This window comes from Cynocephalus volans, chromosome 6, assembly GCF_027409185.1.
Source record: "Cynocephalus volans isolate mCynVol1 chromosome 6, mCynVol1.pri, whole genome shotgun sequence".
Classification (NCBI taxonomy): Eukaryota; Metazoa; Chordata; class Mammalia; order Dermoptera; family Cynocephalidae; genus Cynocephalus; species Cynocephalus volans.
The window spans coordinates 29,238,018-29,256,492 of record NC_084465.1 but is presented as its reverse complement, the minus strand read 5'-3'; the positions used below and the strand labels follow the sequence as shown (position 1 = coordinate 29,256,492).

At 34.7% G+C, this 18,475-nt stretch overlaps 1 protein-coding gene across 1 annotated transcript in view; it reads right to left on the bottom strand.

The window, feature by feature from the left end:
* GRM8 (glutamate metabotropic receptor 8) overlaps nt 1–18,475 on the bottom strand; it is a 774,682-nt gene that overhangs the window by 148,694 nt on the left and 607,513 nt on the right. The window contains exon 7 of the mRNA XM_063099623.1: nt 1,223–1,359. Coding sequence (XP_062955693.1) covers nt 1,223–1,359 — 137 coding nt within the window. The remainder of the gene's footprint in view (nt 1–1,222; nt 1,360–18,475) is intronic.

Sequence of the window (18,475 nt, the reverse complement as noted above, 5' to 3'; positions counted from 1 at the left end):
AGCATTTTATTGCCTACAAACTTAACATTGCTGCTATAGCAATTCCTTGGGCACTAAATTCCTGTAAATAGTCCTATGTTTCTGTAGAAGAGATGCCGTGTGAAGGAACTCCTATTCTCCACTGAGACTACAGGGCATATTCCCTGCTTCCCTGTACCTGAAGAAGCCAGCGTGCACTGACATGAAGCCAAGGGCTATTAAAACGTGAAATGATACTTTACCTGATGGTAAACAGATGCTGCCCTTCCAACTCCCTCCATCCCCACCCTACCACCACCATCCCCAGCCCTGTGCCCTGTGATTTCCTGGACTCCCCTTATCCATCAAGTTCGGAATTGGCTTCCTGCTCCAGAGCCCCTTATGACTAGTGGGTGTTGGTACCTGGCAGCTCTCCCCAAAGTCTCCAAAGACCCCTGCCCTAGGAGAGCTGCTCTAGGGGGCTATCCACCAGCCAGGCACAGGTGATGAAGCTCCTCCTCCCTGCCACCACACTCGTTTGCTAACCTCTTTTGGAAAGAGACGGAGCCCCGGGTGGCAGCAAGGCACTCCTACAGTCATATGCCAGCTGCCTTCAGCACCATCCCCAATCCCTGGGAGACTACTCTGAGCTAGGCTCTCAAAGTCACCCTCACATGGCCACTTGTAGGGACTGCACAATTTGTGGGCTTTGTGCCTTCAGTGCCTGAGATAGACAGGGAAAGCAGGCAGCCCTAAAGGCTCTTAAATAATCTGAACATCACCCTTGGATACATTAACTTGCCCTGGTGTTGCAATAGAAAGAAGTAATGTAAATACAGAGCATGAGTCACTTTCATCAATCAGATATAGCTACAAGATATCACCTTATGATGTGGCAACGGTGATATGAACTTTTTTTTTTTTTTTTTTAAGTACAATCTTTATCATTCTGGGCACATTCAGTCAGCTCAACCCCACTCCCAATATACATGCATGAGTGAGTCTTTCAGAAAAAGGCAAAATTTCTCTAAGTGTATAGTCAATTAAAAGGAAATTAGATCTTCCATTAAATTCTTAAAGATTTCAGGAGACTTCTCTACAGAGGTTTAAGAATGTCCATAACATTTTAAAGTTGAAGGAAGTCATAAATTTTCTAAAAACTTTTCTACAGGAAAATCTATTCTAAGAAAAGTTATATACATAAAAGTAAACCATTCCTCCTTGACAGCTATATACATTAATGAACATTTATATGGATACTTGCTTTTAAATGAAGCTGGTTGGTCCAGTGCCCAATGACTTTGTATTCTGTACTTTTGTTGGTTATTTGATACTGGAAGATATCATAACGTCCAGGAGCATCTCCATTTTCATTAAAAGTGACGGGTGTACCAGCACTACCTAGAAAGATTTAGAAAACAATGTTAATAAAGTTTTAGTAAGATAGCCCACTGGGCTTATGTTTCTCTTAGAGAAAATGGAAGATAAAAATATATTGTGTGTGGTAAGTGACTGTAATCCATACAAGGTCATTCTTGATAGCATAATGCCTTTTACATGAAAAGCCCAGACTCACATACAGGAATAAGATGCACTTTAAAATGCACATTAGAAAGTAAATGATGAGTATATACAAGTCAGGCAATACACATAATGGCTAAATAAATAAAAGTTGATAGGCTGAGCATTAAATACAGGCTACATAGAATGGCTGTTAATAGATAAAATGTAAATATCTTGAAGCATGACAGCTATTGTACGTATGAACTACTAGAAATATGACAGGAGAATGTCCCAGCCAGACATCTGAGCATCAGCTCCACTCTAAAGGAGGTGCACTTTTCAATTTCTCTACCTTTGCTACCTTGGCCCAAGAGTACATCAATGTGGGCTACTATTGGGAACCCTCAGTTGATGAGACAGTGATCGATGGGAAGTCTCAACTCTGCTCAGATCATGAAAGTTTCCGATTCATTGTGACAAGTGTAACTGGCAGAGCAGCAGGATGCAAGAAATGGAGCTTAGAAAAGTCTACATTTCTTGCATACTCTTTTCTAAACTCCATTTCTCTTGGAGGCTTTCATCTTTTTCCTTAAATAGCTTCTGCTCACTTTTACTTTCCCTCTTATTAACTTTTATGTTAATTACAGGTGTAAGGGTAGAAAGGGATCACACCTCCCCTCACCCCAATGTTTTCTTGTTTCACCTGGGCTCACTGCCTATACAGACTTTCCTTTTCTCTTACAGCCTCTAGACCCTGCTTCATCTTCTTGGATTATTCTTTCCTACTTTGACAAGTTCATCAATCTCTATCTTGGTGCCTATCTTCTCACTGCAGGCCCCTTTCCCTGAATTTCTTCTTACAGAATACTGCGTTTCATTTCTGTAGTGTCCTAGAAAGTTTCCCCTTCTTGCTATCTCTTTTCCATATTGTAATCTCCAATATTATATACTACTAATACTTATATACGTCAACTGAATATGTTTATTTCCATCTTAGAATTTCTTTTTCTCTTTGTGGACTATATACCAATAATCATGAAATTCTAAAATACTTAACTTATCATTCAAAATGGATGACTTTATCAAAAACAGCTGTAACTTGCAAATAAATATAATCAGAGTCACACAGCCAATAATTAGAGTACTTTCCTTGTACATAATGGAGAGATGTCTAATATTCTGTTTTCTTCATTCTTCCTAAAATCTGAACACAGTGTGAAGTCTCTGATGAGACCACAGATACTTGGTGTCATTAAGAACTTCTGAAGCTGCAGAGATGGCACCACGTGGAGGAAAGAGCGCTGGGCTGAGGATCAGGAGCCGCACATCCATGCTGATTTTGTTCCCCATTTATCTTCACAACTTGTGTATGTCTCTTTCTTTACTTATCACGTAGGGATGTAACAATGAATATGAATATATTTTAAAGTCTTAAAGGAGCTGTATACATGTAAATTATTATTAATTTATGTGGGAAATGACTTTATATATAAATTAAGAAATGAGAAATTGGGGAATAAAATAGAAGCTCTGCAATCAACCGGTACTATCTTAAATACTCTTTAGATGCTCAAGTGGAAACTCATTTGCCATATTTGCCATACCTGACCAAAACCCTTTCTAACTCCTAGTAACATTTGACAGCTAACTTCTTAAATCCTCTGTTTCTTCATCTGTGAAATGGGGGTAATAATGACACTTTTCTCAGAATTGTTATGGGAATTAAATGAATCAATACTTCTCATATGTTTAGAATAGAACATGGGATAATTAAATATTATTCACTCCATATTTATTTTTAGTACATATCAATGCATAGTAATAGAGAGGATGTTCAAAGTTCTTTAATGTCTAAACAAAAGGTTATTAGAATTCAAACGAGAAATATATTTCTGGATGGAAAAATACGTATGCTATGGATTTCACATTATCATCATCTATTCCTGACCTTTCTATATCACTTCTAAAAAATTTTAATGTCATATTCTCCCCAAATAAAGGGATATTTAATTTTCTCTAACTAAAATCTCCAAAGCTCTCATCTTTTGACTGAATGACTCTATCTTCTACAACAGTAGTTCCCAGTCTTTTTCACCACAGTGATTCTAAGAAGAATGTCACTTGTGTAACACATTCCCATGAATGTATTCTGAGCTATACATAATTCCTAATGTGCTAGCTCTTTCTGAATCTCTTTTCTCCTATTCAAAAAGCAGATTGGAAAGCAAATGGATGACAACTGCATAATCACGAAAATAATAATTTTCAATTTAGATACTTCAAATATCATTATTAATAGCAAGTTACACTAAATTTGACATTGTAATAAGGGGAAATATACTAAAGCAGTTAGGAATTTGGGTTCTGGAGTCAGATTGCAGGGTTCAAACCCCGGCTCTGCCACTTATTAGATATGTTATCTTGAATAAGTTTCTTCATTTCCCTGTATCTCGCTTTTCTCATCTTATACCAGGCTAATAGCAATTCCCACCTCAGAGGGGTATGTAAGGATTAAATGACTCAATACATGTAAAACATTTAACATATAGTAAGCATCATATAAGTATTAACTATTATTTCTTTTATTGTTTATGGCAACGCTGTGTTTGAGATCCACTATCTATATGAGAACGTATGATCTTCTCAGTGAGCATATGTTTTTCATGATGTCACTCTTAATAATCTCATTTTCTTTCAAAATAATACCACGTATACCTAAAATCAAGTTCCCTAAGATCACCATGCTCTGTTTCACCATCCTGTCTTTGCTCATGCTATTTTCTCTAAGTTGCCTTCCTCCTTCTGCCTAACCCTTCTTCTCTGTATAATTCCTTCAAGATGTGCCTCAAGGGTCCATGCACCTGTAGAAGCTTAATCCTCCAAGCCTGAAGCAAGGACCCAAGTACCTCTTCATGTCCTAATTTGCTCCCTCAAAGCACTCCCCACACTTTTACTACCACTTCCATACCTGATCAAAACATGTATTCAACAGATATTTATTGAGAGGCCTACTATGTGCTGAACACAAGGTGGACCCTGTGCTTTCTTCACAGAACTATGATCTCCTTAGTAAAGGCAGAATGTATTTCTTATCTTGTAGGCACTACACCAAAGACAGTAGTCAAAATTGAGTGAGCAATCAATAAATTACAGGAAAGCATGAAATCAATACCTGTAAACAGGATTTAGATGTATTCCAATGAAATATTCTAATATTCAATGAAGTACTCTAATGATTCCAAGAAAATCCATGCTCACACTCTTTATAACATTATAAATTTCATTTATATTACTTCTCATCTTTCATATTCAAAAATGGAGAGAGCAAATCAGTCCCTTTTATACTGTTATCAGTGTGACATTAGAAACCATGGTGACACTTTGACACGTTTTTGGATGGTCTCTGGGTTAATTACTGGTAGCTGAAGTGGTTTTCATTACTGATCATTCTTGCATTGTATTTTCCTAATCTGATTTCTGGTTTGGGCTAGACTTGCCGTTGAATTACTTCAATCCTCTCACATGGAGAACTGACCCCGCTGCATATTAACTCATCTCAAAACGATTGCCTGGTACTCTGGTCTATGAAACAAAGAGCATCCTTGAGTAGCCATGAGCGGCTCGTTACCTGTTTACTGATTTCTACAAGTTTACCATCTTTTAAAAAGATCATCTTTTGTACCGAAACTACCCACCCTGAAATACAGAATTAAGTGGTATTGTGTCCAGAAAAAAATTTTCAAATGACAAATCTCTTAATATATTCATCAATTTATTTAGGCTTAATAACACAGGTAAGAAGTATAACATTTTAACATATAACATTTAATTAGGTAACATTCAGAAATATTTTACACTATAAATTATGCTTTATCAGATTTTCTTGTTTTGTTTCTTTCCATGGTACACTTTAGGTGTTTCAAAAAAATTGAAGTGCATTAAATTTTAAAATGTTTTTTCATCCACATGAGCTAGTGGAGAAATGGAAACAAACATGGAGTCATGAGGTAACTTTTGCTAGTCAGATACTACCCTGAGAGCCCACACATCACCTTGAATATTTTCTTTACAATAAGAATTGTGTGGAAAAAATATTTTTATTTTGAAAATATTTTTCAAGCACTTCCAACATGATATGATGGAAAAAGTAATACATCCAATGAAGATTTTATTTGAAAATACTAGCTATTGTGCGGTGGATAAAAGGGCTTGGGATTTAGGGACTAAAGTTTAATTTCTGGCTCTGCCAATTACCTGTGCTATCTGGACAAGTTACCCTCCTTAAGTCAGTTTTCTCATCTGTCAAGTGGACATAATAACCCCAACCTCCCTGATCAACTGCAAGATTTACATGAGATGGCACATTTAAAGCATTTAGTACATGACTGGCACATGGTAGATGTGCAATGAATGAAAGCAGTCATCATCATTATCCATTTCTTTGTCCACAGTTATGCTCCCTTGGTCTACATATTCTTGTTTCCATAATGCAAAAGGCAATGCAGGAATAATTCATTCACCTTTATGTGCAAAAATTATAAATATATTTATAAGCATAAGACATTCAGCTTGTTTATTGTCAAGTTTATTATTTTTCTTCCCCCATCTTGCTGTCAAAAGTTCACCTACTATCCTGCTCATTGCCACCTACACTACTAGATAAACAAGAAAAATAAGAAAGCTAACAATCAAATCAGTTAACTTAGTAATTTTTAGCACCCTTTAAAAGAGGAATATATGAGATTTAAGTCACTGACCAAAATGCTGTAGGAAGTAGCAATTTTCAACAGAATCTCAATTATTCATACTTTTCTTTCCTTATCCAATTCATTTTATTGAGTATTTGTTGTAATCAATAAACAGAATCATATTTTGAATTAAAATCATGTTACAGGTTAATTATTTAGGAATCAGTCAGATTACTCTTACATATATCAGTTACTCAGACTCATTCATTGAGGAGTTTAACATTTGACTAACTTCATTTTTTATCCATGTCCCCATTATCATTTCTTTTTTTTTTTTTTTTTTTTTTTTTTTTTCTCGTGACCGGCACTCAGCCAGTGAGTGTACCGGTCATTCCTATATAGGATCCGAACCCGCGGCGGGAGCGTTGCTGCGCTCCCAGCGCAGCACTCTACCGAGTGCGCCACGGGCTCGGCCCCCCATTATCATTTCTGGTGGCCTTCTCATATACCTGGGTAACTCAATATCCTGGCCTCTGGAATAGCTGACTTCCTCGCTTTTAATTATTTTTATTAGTTTATCATGCATCTCATTACCTACTGCCGTGATCACCCTCCGGAAGTTGTCCTACCCAGTAACCAAAATTTTATTCATCTCCAAAATTTTATTCTCTGGACACCATCTTCCAACCCCCCCCCCCCCCCGCAACAATTCTATCACACCCTAAACTCAACAATTTATTGATCACCCCATTTTGTCACTATCCTTGAGCCCCATCATAGTTTCTCTTCCCTCCTATTCCTGCATAAGATCTACATTTCTTGCAAATACCCTCTGTTCTCTTGTGATTCTCTCTAAGTTTATTTCTCTACAAAATCACAATCATGATTAAACTTAATCATATGTCTTCTTAAGCAGATGAACATTTTTTGAGAAAATCATAAAACTTTACTGTCTGGCAAGACCAGGACTAGGCTGAGGCAAGTAGGGTGCCTGGAGCATGTCTCAGATTGAGTGTCTGTCCTCCTGGATTTTGCATGCTAAGTGCTCCGTTTGCCTCACCTAGACCTCACCCTGCTGTTTGTTCTTTAAATTCATGACCTCAGATTTCACATGTGCAATCAACATTGCTCCAACATGCATCCTATCACACTTTCCCAATTGGTCCACTTCCCCCAAACTTCTGGATAGTATTTGACTGTTCTAGATTTTTTTTTTTTTTTTTTTTTGCTCCTTATACATCCAGCACCTTCCTTTCCTTGTCACTTCAGCTTGTCTCATACTTTCTCAAGCTCAAAAAAAGCAATAAGACAGAAACTCCCTCACCATTCCAACACAAAACCTACCACCTTCCTTCATCCACATCCATATTCTCTCTTCCCTCCTGTCGCAACACACATCCAGGATCCAGTCAAAGGCACACTCCTCCCCTGGTGCTAGGGCTCTATCCACTCTCACCTTTCATTCACTTTCTTTCAGGTTCACAGTTATTTCTTCTTTCTTTTACATCAGCAAATTTATTTTTTTATTTTTTTTTAATTTTATTTTGTCGATATACATTGTGGCTGATTATTGCTCCCCATCACCAAAACCTCCCTCCCTTCTCCCTCCCCCCTCCCCCCCAACAATGTCCTTTCTGTTTGCTTATCGTATCAACTTCAAGTAATTGTGGTTGTTATATCTTCTTCCCGCCCCCCCGGTTTTGTGTGTGTGTGTGTGTGTGTGTGAATTTATATATTAATTTTTAGCTCCCACCAATAAGTGAGAACATGTGGTATTTCTCTTTCTGTGCCTGACTCGTTTCACTTAATATAATTCTCTCAAGGTCCATCCATGTTGTTGCAAATGGCAGTATTTCATTCGTTTTTATAGCTGAGTAGTATTCCATTGTGTAGATGTACCACATTTTCAGTATCCACTCATCTGATGATGGACATTTGGGCTGGTTCCAACTCTTGGCTATTGTAAAGAGTGCTGCGATGAACATTGGGGAACAGGTATACCTTCGACTTGATGATTTCCATTCCTCTGGGTATATTCCCAACAGTGGGATAGCTGGGTCGTATGATAGATCTATCTGCAATTGTTTGAGGAACCTCCATACCATTTTCGATAGAGGCTGCACCATTTTGCAGTCCCACCAATAGTGTATGAGAGTTCCTTTTTCTCCGCAACCTCGCCAGCATTTATCATTCAGAGTCTTTTGGATTTTAGCCATCCTAACTGGGGTTAGATGGTATCTCAATGTGGTTTTGATTTGCATTTCCCGGATGCTGAGTGATGTTGAGCATTTTTTCATATGTCTGTTGGCCATTTGTATATCGTCCTTAGAGAAATGCCTACTTAGCTCTTTTGCCCATTTTTTAATTGGGTTGCTTGTTTTCTTCTTGTAAAGTTGTTTGAGTTCCTTATATATTCTGGATATTAATCCTTTGTCAGATGTATATTTTGCAAATATTTTCTCCCACTCTGTTGGTTGTCTTTTAACTCTGTTAATTGTTTCTTTTGCTGTGCAGAAGCTTTTGAGTTTGATATAATCCCATTTGTTTATTTTTCCTTTGGTTGCCCGTGCTTTTGGGGTCGTATTCATGAAGTCTGTGCCCAGTCCTATTTCCTGAAGTGTTTCTCCTATGTTTTCTTTAAGAAGTTTTATTGTTTCAGGGTGTATATTTAAATCCTTAATCCATTTTGAGTTGATTTTAGTATACGGTGAGAGGTATGGATCTAGTTTCATTCTCCTGCATATGGATACGCAAATCAATAAATGTGATACACCATATTAATAAACTCAAAGACAAGGTGTTTGATCATCTCTATAGATGCTGAAAAAGCATTTGATAAAGTTCAGCACTCATTCATGACAAAGACCCTCTATAAATTAGGTATAGAGGGAAAGTATCTCAACATAATTAAAGCCATATATGACAAACCCACTGCCAATATCATCCTGAATGGGGAAAAGCTGAAAGCTTTTTCTTTAAGAACAGGAACTAGACAAGGATGCCCACTCTCACCACTCCTATTCAACATAGTGTTGGAAGTACTAGCAAGAGCAATCAGAGAAGAGAAGGAAATAAAGGGCATCCAGATTGGAAAAGATGAAGTCAAACTGTCCCTGTTTGCAGATGACATGATCCTATATATCGAAAAGCCTAAAACCTCTACAAAAAAACTCTTGGAATTGATAAATGATTTCAGCACAGTAGCAGGATACAAAATCAACACACAAAAATCAATAGCATTTCTTTTCTCCAATAGTGAACAAGCAGAACGAGAAATCAAGAAAGCCTGCCCATTTACAATAGCCACCAAAAAAATAAAATACTTAGGAATTGAGTTAACCAAGGAGGTGAAAAATCTCTATAATGAGAACTACAAACCACTGCTGAGAGAAATTAGAGAGGATACAAGAAGATGGAAAGATATCCCATGCTCTTGGATTGGAAGAATCAACATAGTGAAAATGTCCATACTACCCAAAGTGATATACAAATTCAATGCAATCCCCATCAAAATTCCAAAGACATTTTTCTCAGAAATGGAAAAAACTATCCAGACATTTATATGGAACAATAAAAGACCACGCATAGCCAAAACAATGCTGAGCAAAAAAAATAAAGCTGGAGGCATAACACTACCTGACTTTAAGCTATACTACAAAGCGATAATAACCAAAACAGTATGGTACTGGCATAAAAACAGACACACTGACCAATGGAATAGAATAGAGAATCCAGAAATCAACCCACACACTTACTGCCATCTGATCTTTGACAAAGGCACCAAGCCTACATCAGCAAATTTAAACTTTCTACAGAGTTCCACCTTCGGTTTAGAAATCAGTTCTAATAGTTCTTATTTTTTTAAAAAAGCAAACTATTCTCATTACTCACCCCACAGCCTCATCCAGCTACTGCTTCATTGTCTACTCTCCTTCAATGTAAACTCTGTTCACTCTCTTCATTTTCTCATTTCTCTTTCAATATGCAGCCCATTTTAATTTGAAATTTAACCTCATACCTCCAATGATGAGTCTCAAATTTATGCATCTAGTCCTGAGTACAGACATCCAATTTTTTCTATTTCTACTCTGTTTTTTGATAGTAATCTCAAACTTAATGTATCTAGGCACAATGCTTGATTTTTACACACTTCCAAATATATTTCTTATTCTGTCTTTCCTCTCTTAAGCTATGACTGCTGTCCATTCATTCAATCAAGTCAAAACCTAAGTTAATACCACACATCTGTCAGCAACACACCAGAAGTGAATCTTAATGTAAACTATGGACTTCAGTTAATAATAATGTATCAATATCAGTTCATTAACAAATATATCACACTCATGCAAGATGTTAGCAATTGGGGAAACTGCATGTGTTTGAGGAGTGTAATATGGAAACTGTACTATCTGCTCAGTTTCTCTATAAATCTAAATTTTTTCTTTAAAAGTTTTAAGAATCAAAAGAAAAAATACAAAATAAGTTTTAGTCAGATATTTTCTGTAAACTAATATATGAAAAATATCATCACGACAAAATGTAATCAATATAAATGCATTAATGAGGTATTTCACACTTGTTTTCCTATCAAGCCTACAAAATCCCTTGTACACCTTATACTTACTACTCACATTTACTTAACATACTCTCTGTTCAGACTAGCCTGTTTCAAGTGCTCAAGCATTAAAACAGCATGGGACTAAAAGGCAAATCATTTGAGTAGCCTGTCCTCTCTCATTTCAACGCTTCGTTCATTGGGAAGAAGTTCCACTGCTGAGGCTTTCTGACCAGGCCTCATTTCTGGCCTCCACCTCCACCGGACTGAACCCTTTCACTTGTTTTTTTCCCTAAAAGTATGGAGATTTGACCCAAGACTCAGTGAATGCCAGATCTGGAGACAAAATCCTAAAATAAAATCTAAACTTTTCCAGAGGGAGGTAAAAAGAAACAAAAGCCCATATCCAATGCATTAACAAGTTCTATCTCTAAAACATATCCATAATTCTCCCATTCTCTCTACCTCCTCATCCACTAACCTGGGCCGGGCTGCTATGATCTGTCCCTGAACCCCTAGCCAGTACCTTGTATTCACACTGAGCAGCAATAATCCATGCTCCGCCCTGCAGCCAGAGTGATATTGTGAAACAAAGATCAAATCATGTCACTCCTCTCCTTAAAATCATTCAGTGGCTTCCCATTTCACTTAGAATAAAACACTCACCATGGCCTTTAAGGTCCTCTTATTTCTCTGATCTTACTCATTTCTTATATTCCATCCACTCTGGTCTTTATACTGTTCTGCAAGCACACGGACGGGTCTTGCCCTATTTCATGGATTGCCCTCTCTCATCATTTACTCATATATACCACCTCAACCATCACAGAGGGAGGCCTTGTCCAATCACCAAATAGGATTTAGCTTGTTTCCTGCCCCTGTCAGTCACTATTGCACACACTATTTTCTTCATAGTACTTACAAGTATCTAAAATATATATTTTATTTAACTGATTGTATATATTGTTGGATTATATGCTTATGACTGTGGAGAATTTTTTCATCATGTTCACCACCATATAGTGGCACAGACTGTTGGATGAACATCCAAATCTATATTCTCTTTTTCTTGGGCACATAGCTAGGCTACGTTTCCAGTCTACCTTGTACTTAGGCAAGTCCACACGGTCAGCTCTGGCCAAAGGAAAGAGAGCAGAAGTGATATGTACTACTTTGTAAGTCCATTAAAAACCTCCTACGTGGTCTTCTATACACTTTTCTTCTGGCTTTCTAGAACGGAAATGACATTCTGATCAACTTGGGAAGCTACATGTTAAAATGGCAGAGTTTGCATCAGCTTGAATTCCAGTGTGAGTGTGTGGCGAGATTGGTGCTACTAACCAGTTCATCCACCATCCACCTAGCATTATTACGTGAGTAAAAAGTAAACTTCTGTTTGAGTCATTACAGGCTGGGAGATGACTACTTACAGCAGACAACCGTGACATTCAAGTATCTTGTAAAGTGGATTCTCCATGAATAGTTATTAAATGAATAAGTGAAATCATACTAAACCTGGAAACAAATGCTTCATTTTATGCCACATTATAAAACTTTAAGAACGGTGTAGAGCTTTATAATCAAGTATGAAAGACATTGGCATGGATCAATAACTGATATCAGATTCTCCTTAAGAGTCAATACTGATAACTGCAATGTGGATACATATATATATACATACAAGGTGGGATCAAGAATGTGTAATCATTCTCCAGAGTTGCACTAGATAAGTATCAATGTTCATTAGCCTTGGCTAAAGCACTCACAAAATTGCATATTATCATAAAAACTAAATACAAAGGGTATTAAAAACATGTGCCCAATTTTAGGTTGAAATAGTTTTCTCTAGATGATTGTTCTGGTGTTTGGGGAAAAAAAAGGAAAAGTAATGTAGTTGAGTGGCATTTCTAATCCTCTGAGCCAACCTCCTTCTTGATTTTTCCACCAAGAGACTAAGCTGACAATAGCAATTTCTCCTGTGAAAATGTCTTTATGATCCTTAGATTAAAGACTCTTTAAGACTGCAAAGTGTCATTATCATTAATGAATAGCACCATTTGAGAAATAGAAATATAACCTATTATTGCATTTATAGTAGTAAAATAAGCTGATTGAACTTTTACAGTAGGAAAAGATCCATTATTTTGTGATACACATCTCAAGGAAGAAGATAAATTAGGAAGTTTAAATAAAGTTTCCTGTAAGAAAAGTGACCAAAAAGACTATTGAAATATCAAATGTCTGGTCAAAGAAATGAAAAAAGAATATATAATAATTAGGCAAAATTGAATAATATACATTAAGAGGAATTTAGGAAATAAAGTATGGTACAATACCTGAATCCAATATATTTTAATTCCCTAACAGAAATCCTCCTTTTATCTTGTGCAACTGAAGAAAGAAAATATATTTATTTGGGTGGAGCATTAAATTCTTTATATTTAAGAATGTGTATACATAACTTCCATGATAAAAAGACCTGTGCTTAGAAACCATTGTATTTCTAACAGTGATGAGTACATATACGAGAGGCATGTGTGTGTGCATGTGTGTGTGTACGTATATTTCAGTCTCTTTAAATTTATCATACTGGGAGAAGGTCTAGATCATCTAGTTCACTGTGTTGTTGGAAAAGAGATGACGCTCCTGTCATCTGAATTTACAAAAGTCAGACTTCCAATTTTTATAATGAACGCTTTCATGGTTTGTGTAAGAAACCCTTTTTGTACCCCAAAGTCTAAAAGTTCTTACCTTTTATGTTTTTACTAAGAGTTTAAAAATTTTTACATTGATATTTGCATTTTTAATCCATCTGTTGTTGACTTAAGGTGTGAGGTAAGAATTCAATTTTACTTTTTTCTACATTGATAAGCATTTTTTATGAGCTCTTTTAATTGAACAATTCCACCTTTCCCACTGATTTGACAGATGCTTCTGCTTTATACCTAAGATCGATAGAGAAATGGGTCTTTTTCTGGACTGTCCTAATTCTGTTAATGCATTTGCCCATCCTTGACCCAATATTATATTATATAAATTATCAAAGTTTTATAATAAGACTGAAGCTGATATGACAAGTCCCCTAATCTTTATCAGAAGTGTTTTGCCTTCTCTTTGCTTTGTACTTTTCCATATAAAATTTAGAAACATCTTAAACAAGTTCTATAAACAATCCTGTTTGGATTACGATTAGAAAATTGATAGAATCTATAAATCAATTGGGGAAGATTTGATGTCTTTATATTATCTTCCTATCTATGAGCACTGATTACCTCTCAGTTATTTAGATTTATTTTATGTCTTAAAGCAGTTTTATAATTTTCATTTGACAGCACTTAACCCTTTTTGTGTGGATTTATTCCTAGCTACTTAATATTATCTGATACTATTGTAAATGTATCCTTAATTATATTACCTACTACTTTGTTTCTAGAATACAGAATACTACTGACTTTTTTTCTGAATTAGTCTTCTATCTAGCCCAGTGGTTCTCAACTAGAGGTGAGAATGTCCCTCGGGGACATTTGGCAATGCTTGAAGATATCTTTGGTTGTCAAAACTGTGGAGAGGTGATGTTGCTGGCAACAAGCAAAAGATGCCAGGGACGCTACTAAACATAATACAATGCACAGGACAGCCTCCTACAACAAAGTATTTATCCAGTCCAAAATGTCAATAGTTTCATAATTGAAAACCTCTTGCAAAATTATCTTATTTTACCTAATAATTTATCTCTAGATTTTTTTATTTCTATGTAAAGAATTATGTTATCTGCAAATACTTATACTTTTATTTCTCCCTTAACAATTCTTATACCTCTAAACTTTTATTTCTTTCTTCTTTTCTTCTTATACTATTTAGAATCTCCAATACACAGTTGACACAAAGTGGCAACAGTGAACACCCTTGCATTTTTCCTAACTTTAAAATAATGCCTCCCACATTCCCCATTTAGTACTATGTTTAATCTAAGCCTTTTATGAGTACTTCTTACCAGTTTACAACTAAATGTACTAATATTTTTATCACGAACACATTTCGAACGTTAGCAATGTTTTTTTTTTTTTCCTGCATCTACTGTGATAATCTTTTCTCCCTTTAATCTGTTACTGTAATGAATTATATTTATACATTTTAAAATATTACATCATGGAGGCTTGGAATGGACCCAACTTAATTTTAATATGTAACATTTTATGCACTATTGGAATCAACCTGCTAATATTTTGTTTAAAATATTTGCATTCATACTCATGAGTGAAATGAATTTGTAGTTTTTCTTTCTCATAATTTCCTCCTTGTTTTGGTTTCAATGTTATACTGACCTCAAACGATAAATTCGAAAATAATGTCTCTTTTTCTCTTGCCTGAACGAGTTTTTGCAAAATTGTGATAATATCTTCCTTAAACATTTTGTGGAACTCAACTGGAATCATCCCAAATGCTCACGGGAGAGTGAATAAATCAATTGTGGCATGACATATTCACACAATAGAACATCATACTGTAGTCAAAATAGAAGGACTACAGAGACAGCCACAAATAAGATAAATCATAGCAATATAACATTAAATGGAAAAGCACAGAAAGCAAATTTTACAAAAATATGAACAATTAAAAATATTTAAATTTTATTTGGGGTGGAATACATACAGATGCAAGACAAATCTGTTTTAAAATGTAAATAGATGTTGTTGATTGTCTAGGAGGAATGGGTTGGTGATGGAAATACATTTGAATATAGCTTTTTGTCAAAATCCTAGCTTTGTTGGGTGGGAGAGAATTTTCACAGGTGTCTATTTCATTCTTTAAAATAACGAAGTAATTAGCTACATAAATAAATGAAAATGGACTTTGAATGAATCAATGATAAGTTTTTGTTATAAGCCAAGGAGACAAGAGTGAGGAGGGGAAAACCCTGTCAATATGCCCTTGGAGAATATGAATACTCCCTGTAGGTCTGTGAACCCAAAGAAAATAGGTCACATACGAACTGCTTTCACCCAATTCTCTAAAGCAGCTTTTCTGTATATTTTTAGTTTTATATTAGTCAACCTTCTGTCAGAATTTCCAGTTTATAAACTACAACTGCCTGGGATTAGAATCCCATTACATTTATACACCGAAAAGCTTAATTCATTTTTTCACTATAAAGACATCTTAAAGAGTAAAATAAAGTTGAAATTCACCTCTTCCTAGTTGATTCATAATTTCACTTCTTGCTGAGTTTCAAATTGTTCTTTTATCTTGGATTATTCGTGCCTTTGCAATAATTTATTGTTTGAAATACCATTAAGGTACAGTCTTTCAATGTATTTTAGAATTACTATTTTGTTAATATTTGCATAGTTATTATGAGCCAATCAGGTACAGAGAACTTTATAGGCACTGATGCTAAAGTGTCTAAAGAAATGGATAAAATAGCAAACTAGGAAAGGTCTACTCATCTCTGACAATAACTTATGGATTGAATTAAAAAAGAACACCACATCATTTACTTATAATGGACCTGATTTTCTGTAATTACCTGAACTGTCAATGTATATTAGGCCACTATGACAAATGTGAATTGTCTATGTTACTATGGTAATTTGAAGTGTTTCCATTCTATACTGCATGCATAACAATTTGGAACATAATTTTAAAAGACAGTGAAATATATAAAAAAAAAGTTGTCATAATTCAAAAATAAAAGTATAGTCTGACTTTAGCATACTCCTTTCAGAAGCTGGCCTATCAAACATGAAAACAATAATTATTATATATTTTATTTTCAAATGTAAATAAACATTTACAAAAAATTATTATTTTGTGCCAAAAATAAAATGTTGACAATAATCATAAATTAGAAATCTTAATTCATATTCTCTATCATGCAATAAAAGTTGAAAATTTTAATGAAAGACTTAAAGAGATTAAAAAGTTAAAACAAAACCAAGTAAGAAAAAAAAAATCAATAAACCCCAAAGTTAAAAAAAAAAATTAAGCACTCATTTCAATTAATTCTATAGTCAAAAAGAAATTTAAAACTAAAATTATAGAGTACTACTTAACATATAATATATTTCAAGATCTAAAGGATGTGGTCAAGGCTGTCCTCAGAAGAAAATTCAGGGAATTAAAAGTTTTTATTGTTGCACAAATTATATATATGTAATATATAAACATATATATGTGTGTATGTATGTGTATATATACACACTTATGTACATATGCATACATACATACACATATGTATAATAATCTTTAAATGATAAATGGCTTTTTAAGCATAATACCAAATCGAAAATATTAAGGAAATAATTGATAATTTTAACAAAATAAAAATTTAATTTTTTGAATTTTAAAAAAATAATTTAAACAAGAATCAACTGATAGAAAAGTAACAATGAATTAGTATTCTTAATATGCAAAGAGCTGCTGCAAATAATAAAAAATGTAACAACCCACCACAATTGAAAAAAATGAACAGAAAATTCTAAAAAGAACATATAAACAATTACAGTTAGCATATAGGAAGGGTTCCATCAAACTAATAATAAAAACCACCAACAAGATGAGAATGTTCACATTTGATCCAAGATTAAATATTATAGATGAAACTGACACTTTTAATGTTCTGCTGTTAAACATTAAATCAATACAACCATTCTGGAGGCAAATTTTCAAGATGCATCAATGTCCATTTCAACCATTCTTAATTAATATGGACACGTGTTCATTGAATATTTTTACTTTCAGAAAAATTGCACATACCCAGTAGGATAGGCATATTTATAAAATGGAAGATAGTGTTGGTGAAAATGTGGAAAAACTGGAACCCTCATACACTGCTGGTGGCAATGTAAAATTGTACAGATACTGTGGAAAAAGGTTCGGTGGTTCCTCAGAAAGTCACACATAGAATTACCACATGATCCTGCAACTCCATTCCTAGATATATACTCAGGAGAACTGAAAATATATGTTCACACAAAAACGTGTACACACATGTTCATAGTAGCATTAATAGTAAGAGCCAAAGAGTGAAAAACAACCCATATGTCCACTAAATGATGAATGGAAAAACTAAATGTAATATATTCATATAATGAAATATTATTCATCCGTAAAAAGGAATGAAATACTGATACATGCTACAACATGGATGAACCTTGAAAATATGCTATGTGAAGAAACCAATTGCAAAAGGTCATAGATTGTATGATTTCATTTATATGAAATGTCCACGATAGGAAAATCCATAATGACAGAAAAATTAGCAGTTGCTAGAGTCTGGAATGGGAGAGATTGGAGAGGAGCTGTTAATAGGCATGGAGTTTCTTCTGGGACTGATGAAAATGTTCTGTAATTACACAGAGATGATGGTTACACAAGTCCAGGGATATGCTGAAAATTTTGATTTGCATAACTTAAAATGACAAATTGTATAGCATGTGAATTATGTCTCAATAAAAAAATTACAGGTTAATATATAACATGATCTTATTTTTATGCTATACATATATAATATAAATGGATGAATAGATAAAAGATATAATATGATATAATATAGACACATATTTTTGAAAGATAAGCATGAAAATAGTTACTTTTTGTTAGCGAAAACTGATCTAAATTTTCTTCTTTATTATTTTATTCCTGCAATAAATGTCTTATTTACATTTTAAAAAAAGACATAAACAAAATTTTCTTTGCTTTAGGATATAGGAAAGACAGAAGACCTGGAGAAATGAAATAAGAGGAGGCAGTTTTTGGTGATTAATGCACA